This window comes from Rhincodon typus, chromosome 36 (assembly GCF_021869965.1).
Source record: "Rhincodon typus isolate 14 chromosome 36, sRhiTyp1.1, whole genome shotgun sequence".
Lineage (NCBI taxonomy): Eukaryota > Metazoa > Chordata > Chondrichthyes > Orectolobiformes > Rhincodontidae > Rhincodon > Rhincodon typus.
The window spans coordinates 17,839,007-17,847,958 of NC_063367.1; the positions used below are offsets into that span (position 1 = coordinate 17,839,007).

At 42.8% G+C, this 8,952-nt stretch overlaps 1 protein-coding gene across 2 annotated transcripts in view; it reads left to right on the plus strand.

Moving 5' to 3' along the window:
- The first annotated feature begins 2,283 nt into the window (after positions 1–2,283).
- The window catches only part of LOC109939098 (insulin gene enhancer protein ISL-2-like), a 9,625-nt gene continuing 2,956 nt past the window's right edge, over positions 2,284–8,952 (plus strand). Inside the window, exons 1-5 of one of the 2 annotated variants that reach the window (XM_020537389.2) lie at positions 2,284–2,455; positions 2,624–2,891; positions 3,311–3,567; positions 4,756–5,042; positions 6,947–7,108. In XM_020537389.2, coding sequence (XP_020392978.1) covers positions 2,674–2,891; positions 3,311–3,567; positions 4,756–5,042; positions 6,947–7,108 — 924 coding nt within the window. In that variant the 5' untranslated portion in view covers positions 2,284–2,455; positions 2,624–2,673. The remainder of the gene's footprint in view (positions 2,456–2,623; positions 2,892–3,310; positions 3,568–4,755; positions 5,043–6,946; positions 7,109–8,952) is intronic. The other variant, XM_020537388.2, reaches the window with a different exon arrangement.

Here is an 8,952-nt window from a genome sequence, read left to right on the forward strand (position 1 = left end):
ACCGCAGCAACTTCTCCTGTGCTGTGTGCAGAGACTCAAGATAGCAGCTTCAAGCTAAATAAAAAACGCCGAGCTATCTTGTTGAACTGGTGTAAATTTCACTGGCTGCTATTAACAAGGCAGACCGCGTTATAGATTTGTTTAACTATAGTTAAAAGGACCATTGTAATCTCGATTTGCCAGTGATCACATTATCCCTCCTTATAACCCTCTCGCCACCTCCTCATCCCCCGACCCCCCCGCACAAATCCCATACAGAAACTGTTCCAGGGAAACGATTAAAAATTCAAACCTATTAAGTCTATTTTTTGGCAAATGTATTCAAACTGCAAGTGCCTTCATTTCAGCTCACCGCACAAAGCTTTTTGCCTATCTTTAGGCGGTAAATATTTTATAAGAGTCGCAGGACGAACAGACTTTAACAGCTTTTAGATCCTAATTAGTCCTCCACTATATCTTTCTCAAGAGACAGTTAAAATGAAGTCACAACCAAAATACAGTTCTGCAAATATAAAGGCTGAACAACAACAGAAATAACAATAAACATTTACAAAGTCTTCGAGACAAATTGTGCAAGAATTGTATTTATTTGTCTTCATGTTTAGTTTTGGCAGTACAGTTAGTTACAGTGATCTATTTTCCCCATGAGCCAAAGTAACTTTGAATAAATACGTTCACATACCCGGGATTTGAAATTATACAGCACATTCTCTTCGCTTGTTTTCATAAATCGCATTTCTTTTTTTCGTATCTATCCTTGTTTTCAGACACGAAAGTTCTTCCAACGATATAAAAATTAAAATACCTGTATCAAGTATCGAGAAAAACCATCGTTAATAAACGTGTGCATATTACAATAATTATAAAATCTGATTAAAATCGAAGCGAAAAACCTGCCACCGTTGTTTAAATGTTTCCACAATACGCCTTAAAACTTTCAGGCAACCGAGACTTCTAGCAATTGTTTCAAGCGAGAGTCTGCAAGTCACTTTCACCGTATAAAAAAATGTTTCAAATAATAATTTTAAAAAGTGGTTAATTAGGGGGTGGACTGATTTGTTTATGCGTCCGGCGATGGAAAATGAAGGAGTGAGTCTCACAAAACGCCGAAACTTTAAGGAAACAATACAACAAATATTTAACCAAGAACGCACCCTTGTCAACAAGAAAAAAACTGTGAAATGGTACAGAGGAAAACAATCGGCCCATCGAGCTTGAGCCGGCCCTTTGAAAGAGATAGGCAATTAGTCCTACTCTTCTGCTTTTTCATCATCGCTCTCCAAAAAAAATCAGTTTCGATTACTTAACCAAATCTCCTTTAACAGTTATTACTGAACCCGCTCGCACTACCTTCTTAGTGGATTCCAGACTTCAACAAATCGCTGTGTAAATGTTCCTTGTAATTCTTTGATCAATTACATTAACTTATTGCCACCTGAATTTGCATTTTTTAAAATGTCTGGACGTATTTGCATCATTTCCAGTAATTTAATGTATTCTCTAAGCACACCTCCCACTTTCATACAATTAGCACTGATTGTGTGATACAATTTCAATCAAATGTTGTCGTTTAAGTATTTGACTGCAATTCTATATTTGCTCCTGAGTAATAAAATATACTTATACACAGTTCGCATATTAAATACAACAAATCCCAGGGATTTATACATGTCACATTCGAAGAAACTCACATCTATTCGCTTTTTCCTCAAGTTAAACAGTAACAATAACTGAAATTGCCATTATGTTGCAAATCACAGCCACCCAACAGGAAAATGCAGTTGCAAATACAGTTTAAAAGCAAAACATTTTTGGGGGAGAGGGTGCAATAATCTTTTCCGTATTACTCTGAACACCTACATCTGCAAAGATTTTTTTTTCTTCCCTCCTTTGTGCTGTTGATATTTTTGTTTTGTTAACGTAACGACTAAACGGCGCGATTTCTTATTTGCCGGCATTGGAATACTGAGCGTTTTAGAAACTACTGCTTACAAACTATAAAAAGAAATTAAAATCCATGCAGTAGCGTTCCTGCAGCGACACTCTGCTCAATGTAACAAACTAAAAGAAATGATTGCAGCCTCTTGTCAATTTCTCTGGCGGAATTGATACTTTTTTTGTGTCTGTAACCAATAGGAGCCCGAGGCTCAGCCCAGCCCCTCGTTGTTACGTCATCCATCACGTGACTAAAAACCCCAGCGTCCAGGCGTCACGGGGACGTCGATGGGAGTGTGGGGAGGGGGGAGAGAATGAGAAAGGGGGAGGGGAATTTCTCAACGTGCAGTCCAGCAGTTAACCCCAAATATTTGTTATCAGACATCCCGACAGCTCGCAGCTGATCTTTCACCGCAGTTTTAACACTTCTGTTGGATGGGACCGGTCCTTCTCTGGTTCTGCATGGTGGATATTATTTGCAACACACCTTTCCTTGGTGCTATGGGGGATCATTGCAAAAGTAAGTACATTTCTAGCAACAGGAAAAGAAAATCTAGATTTATTTATTCCATTGGACTAGTTTCTCCTACAAATAATAATAGCAAATAGTATTAGCGCTCGCTGAAATGTTCAGCGGCTGCTTTAGCCTGCAGGTACCCGCTGCTCACCTTTTCTTCTCGTTGTTTAGATACAAGTCTAACGTGAAGCATAAAGTGCAACCGATTTGTTTCCAAGGTAATGCTCAGTCCATGTTTTGTCCTGTCAGAGAAGCACGGAGTTGCCATGTGTGTAGGGTGTGGGAGCCAGATCCATGACCAGTTCATCCTGCGGGTCTCCCCCGATTTGGAGTGGCATGCCGCCTGTCTGAAATGCGCCGAGTGCAGTCAGTACCTGGACGAAACTTGCACTTGTTTTGTGAGGGACGGCAAGACTTACTGCAAGAGGGATTACATTAGGTGAGGCAAGAACAAAAGCTTGGGTCTTTGAGGGGGTGGGTGCGGGGTGGGGAAAGAAATCTTAACAGAAGAAGAGACCATAAAAAAATCCAAATCGAATGGCTAAATGGTCCATCCAGATGGTTTTGCAGCTCATGAAAAGTCCCAGTCAGCCACAGCATTGTCATCTCATGAAACAAGCGCCAGTTCAGAGATTAAATCAGTGATTTTATTTTCTCTGGCAAATCTCAGCTGAAATGTTATTTTGTTTGATGATGGATTTCAATTATTTTTTTGACAATGGGTTAGCTGTGAATTATCTATTGACAGTGTGGAGGGGAAAAGAAATGCTGGTGTCAAACAAATGCCTCAGACACTGAAAGGAAGTTAAATCCAAATGAAATTGCGTTTTTAATTTGCTCTCCCCTCTCCCCGCGCAGGTTGTTCGGTACCAAGTGTGCCAAGTGCAATCTGACTTTCAGCAAGAGCGATTTTGTGATGAAAGCCCGGAGCCGTGTCTATCACATCGACTGTTTCCGCTGCGTAGCCTGCAGCAGGCAGCTCATCCCCGGCGATGAGTTCGCCCTCAGGGACGATGAGCTTTTCTGCCGGGCCGATCATGACGTGGTGGAGAGGGCCTCGGCTGGGGGCGACCCACTTAGCCCTGTCCCAAACAGCAGATCCCTCCAGATGGCAGGTAAAAGAGAAGGAACCAGCTGCAGGCAGGCGGGAGCTCCAACCTAAATCTAATATGCACATTTTTCAATTAGCAAATAGCAATATTTGAAGGGAGGAGGAGTGTAGAGGCAACTCAACAATACTGCAGCACAAATAAATCCAACCCACGACTATCAGGCTGTTCCAGCTGTATCCGGACTTAACTATATTCAGGATCCGTGTATGAATTTAGAAATGTAGTATTTAACAACTGTGTCGGCGTTTATTGTCTCCCATTATAATATCTATCTCAATCCCTCATTTCTCACCACTCTTCCAGTTCAAATACTTTTGCACTGAATCCTATAAATATTACGGCCTGGTGGAAACTGCCGCAGAAACGAGGGTGCAAAATTAAAATAAAATGTTTGAAATGTACTGTTCACACGTTGGATCATTTTCAGCGGCGTTTACTTCCAATTTCTTGCAAATCTCAATCAAATTTAAAACGAAGAGGTGTGCAATGATCTGATTTTGTACGCTATATATTTCAGCTGAACGTTTTGTCAACAGAGTTGCGTGATTGTGAGATACTTAAACAGAGGTTTAAATAGAATTGGATTTAAACCTGCAAAATATTGTGTATGTTCAGTGTATATCAGTAATAAATATAACAAATTTAATTGGTTTGAGATTTGGGTTAAGGTGGAAATAAATACAGGCGCTGGAAATCTGAGATTTGGGTTTGGGTTTGATATCAAGGTTTGCTCGCTGACTGATCTCACTATCTTTAACCAGATAAATAATAAATATGAGAGCAATCAGACTAATAACCTCGTGCAAGGCGCAGCAGCTTTAGTTTAATCTCTGTGTAGGACAAAATAAAACGGGAGAAGGTCTGGTGTGTAAACCGAGATGGGAATGGGTGAAAATTACATTATAAAAGATTACCCCCCCCCCCCCGCCTTTCGTTTTCGGGTATATTTTAAATGTTAGAGCACAGTCATTTAACTTAAGTAGCAGAATCCGAATTAAAAGCTGTTTACAAACGGGAGCGTTTAATATAAACTTTCTCCACATGTGTTTTCCAAAGGATTTGATTTTAGAAACAAGAGGGGTGGGGGTAGGATGCTATGTTTCTCTCTCTCTGTCTCTCTCTGTATGTATGTGTGTGTGTGTGTCTTATCTTTTTTTGTGTGTATTTTTCTTTTAAATTGCTGCTTCGCAGCGGAACCCATTTCGGCTCGGCAGCCATCCCTGAGGCCTCATGTTCACAAGCAACAAGAGAAGACAACGCGGGTAAGGACGGTTCTGAACGAGAAGCAACTGCACACATTACGGACCTGCTACGCAGCCAACCCCAGGCCGGACGCTCTGATGAAGGAGCAGCTGGTGGAAATGACCGGCCTCAGTCCCAGGGTCATCCGGGTTTGGTTTCAAAACAAACGTTGTAAGGACAAAAAGAAAATCACCCTCATGAAGCAACTTCAGCAACAGCAACACAGCGATAAAACTGTGAGTAGACCGGCGCCCCAGCTTCACTGAACACAGAATTAATTTTTACGCTTTAAGTGCGAAACGGATGTTAAATATCTTCAGAAATTGCATGTACTGAGGGAAGATGATACCAGTAATGTAATCACCGAAGAAACACACTTTCTAAAACATTATACAATTGGGGCTGTGTTTCTGGATGTCAGTCAGTAAAACGCGCGTTAAGACGGAGCAGAGTTGGAGCTGCTTCAACTAAAATAAAGTTTTCAAACATTCAAATAAAACCTCCAGCGCGTTAAGGATCTAACCCATGAAGGTTTACCGCATTGTTTTCTATTGGCAGTGGTTTTGTTGGATTCTTTTGAAATTATGAAATACTTAAAATTGCTGAAAATATCCCAGAATAAATCGAAAACGTTCGTTGATAACCTTAAAGTAGGATTTGCAGACAAAATGTTTCATCTTATAATCTACGAAAGGAGATCTGAGCTCAGTCTTGTTCCTGGCTTAAAAAGATGTCCCAACGCAGCAGCAGCAAGGACGAAGGCATGTTTATTTTCAAGCGAGTTGAAAGGGAAATTTCTACTTCAACGAGATCTTCTCGTAAAATGTAGACACACAAGTTACAGGAATTCAAGGGTTGACGGGACCCGGAGATGTTTGTGAGGGTGGGGTAGGGGGCTGTGTAATACACAGAGTAGCGAGAGGTTGAGGAGGGGGAGGTGGAAGTGTGATGGAAGTTACTTGTGTCAATACATCCAAGATTGTCTTTAATAATCCTAAAGCCCTTGTGGCAAAGATTACACCACCTGATACAGGCAGCTGGGTGACTTGGTTATTGGAGCTACCTTTAGTCCGGGTAGGGGAGATTCACTTTTCCCTGATAAAGTGAAAACAGAAACAAAAACAAAATCACAACTTCTCAGTCTCTAAAACTTCAGCCGGGAAAGGGCTCACCAATCAGAGCCTGTCTAGTTATTAGTTCCACACTTTGTTATATTAGCTTTATTAATATACAGATTCATGCGGGGTTTACACGAGGGAAACAGAATGAAGTAGCAGTGGTGATGCAGCACTGGTGAGAGAGGAATTGGTGAAGGAACCGGGAGCAGTAAAAGTCTCAGCCCAGAGAAGGACATGGTGTGGTAGATAGATTATATGCCTGGTAAGGGATGAAGGAAGGGTCAGACAACAATGTCCCTCTCTCTTTCTACATACAGTGTCGCTATTTCCACTGTCTCGTTAAGGCAGTGGCATAGTTTTGGTGCGAGTAGACGGTTTCGTTAGAAATAAACAGTATGAGAAAATGTCATTTTGTTGTTTCGTGCCCTCCTCTATATAGAGGACGCTTATATCCGAATGTAGAAACTTTCTGGCCTTGCCTGTGAACAGTCCATGTTTCAGAGCAGTGCTTTTATACGGTGGTGACGGCGGAGACCGCTTTCTGTACAAGCAGAAAGCTATGTTTATGTTTCACAACAATATAACAGGTCAAACTAACGCCCCATTGTTTATACACCAGTCCAATCAATGTTATATCTAACCCGCGTATTTCCGGGGATGGTTAGTTTATTTCAAGCTGTATACAAAGCTGACAATTGCAAGCTCACTATAACGGCCTAGGGAGGTGGTTTGTTTGCACAAGAGCATTAACAGACCAGCAGCTATTTTCAAACTCTATGATTTGTGCTTTTGACCAAAAGGATACTACCACAAATGATTCAGACCGCTCCCCCCGCCTCCACACTCCCCCACCACCCCAATCTCTTGGATTAAATTGAGTCTGATGAATTTATTCGCTGACTGATTGCTGTCTACTAGCCCAGGGAGCCGCTTTGAACCTCACTGTGAGGCTGCAGAATGGAATAATTTACCATACACCTCCTCGCTGTCTCTCTTCTCCCCTCCCCACACACCCTCCACAGAGCCTGCAAGGTTTGACGGGGACGCCGATGGTAGCGGGCAGCCCTATTCGACACGATGTCCAAGGCAACGCGGTGGAAGTCCAGTCCTACCAGGCGCCGTGGAAAGCGCTCAGTGAGTTTGCACTTCAGAGTGAACTGGACCAGCCGGCCTTCCAGCAGCTGGTGAGTGGGGGAGATGGGGCCGGACGGGACGGAGAGGGTGAGGTAACCGATGTGAGAGCCCCGGCACGAACCGGCACAATGTCGCATGCCGGGGGTGTTTAGTGCTTAGGACTCCCATTGTCTCCTCAGTGGCTGGGAAATGGGGTTACGTCCAGCTAAAATGTACATTTATTAAGTTACATGTAGCTTACAGCATCGCCTTCTCCAATGGTGTAAAGTTAACTTCCGAACTGGTTTATAAGTACAATCATAACGTCCATTTACGAAGCGCCTTTAATAAGAAACATCCCGAGGCTACACTGGAGCATTGAAGAGTTAGGCGAGAAGACATTCAACCACGCAGCTAAAAACTGGGTGGAAGTGATATGAAAGCACCAGGAAAAGTAACTACGAAAGTAACTGTGAAAAGGAAATGTCCCAAAAACAGGCCTTGAAAGAAACCAAGGAACGTTTTTCTCAAATATTGAGAAGGCGCCCCTTCGACTTCTGACGTGTCTCCAAAATACAGGGGAGCAATTCAGCGGAGACCTGATCCTCCGCTGATTTTGTTGGACATGCAGTTTTCTGGGAACAATTCCGTGTCTGTGAACTCATTTTCACGACCCGCTCAGGTGTGCTTTTGATATGAGCCCGGAGACAGATACTTCATCCCGGTATCAGGCACCCGGTGAGGGGCGGAATGGTCTCCCGTTGGTTGGATCTAGATGCAGGGCTCACTCACCGAAATAGCAATATTGTCGAGTGCAATTTCACGTTGTCCCCAGTCCCCAACCCACTGAAGAACAGAACAGTGACGTCATCGTGTCCTGGGCTGGAAGTGTTTGAATAATAGGCCACCTTTCAATGCGCACTGTCCTAGAAATACTCATTAGGAAGAATCATACCAACAATGCGAAAGGTTAACTCTGCCCGTGTACCCTACAGTACGGGGGGGTGGGGGGGGGAGATGTGGGGGCGGTGAACAGGGAGCTAGACTCAGTCCTCATTAGATACATGCGCTGCGCTCTGATGGACACGATGGGTTAAAGTTAGTGGTTTGTGTGTCTGGTGGGATGACAACTGTTCATCAAGAGCTAGAAAGTGACACCTAACACGCAGAAGCCTCCCCTGACCCTCGAAACTACATATCCCTCACACTCACTAATTGCGAAACAATAACTGATGTCTCAGAGCGGGGTGAGGAAGGGGATTAAAACGAAAATACAGGACTCGTCACTAAATTCAGTCAAATGTTTACGTTTCCTAACTGTCTTCAATCATAAATGGACTTGGCTGTATGCGTCAAGATATGTAGTACGGGATATTTAGAATGTGTACTAGACTCTATGCACCAGATACGATATATGTCGCTGAGCAACATACATTCACATACAGTCAATAGTTGTGCGTAAAGTAATTGCATCGTGTATAATTACGTTCAGTGTGATATTGTATACATTGTCTGCTGCAGGGTTTGCAAGTCCAGCATATTTTTTTTTAATTGCAAATGCTGGAGATCTGAAAGAAACAAAAACAGAAATTGCTGGAGAAGCTCAGCAAACCTGGCAGCATCTGTGGAGAGAGAAAAACAAAGGTAACGTTTTGAGTCCAGAGACCCTTCTTCATGGCACAGATATGCCAGGACCTGCTGAGTTTCTCCAGCACTTTCTGTTTTTTGCTTGTTATGTATTGTACTGATCAACATTTTAACCTTAAATCTGCACCAACCATTCCTCAAGTTCCTGGATCTTCTAAAGTGCTTTACAGGTAGTGAATTCTTTCTGAAGTTCACACCACTGCCAAATTGTGTACCCCAAGCCCCCAATGAGAGATGAACGGTCAATCTCTTTATTTTGGTGGTTTTA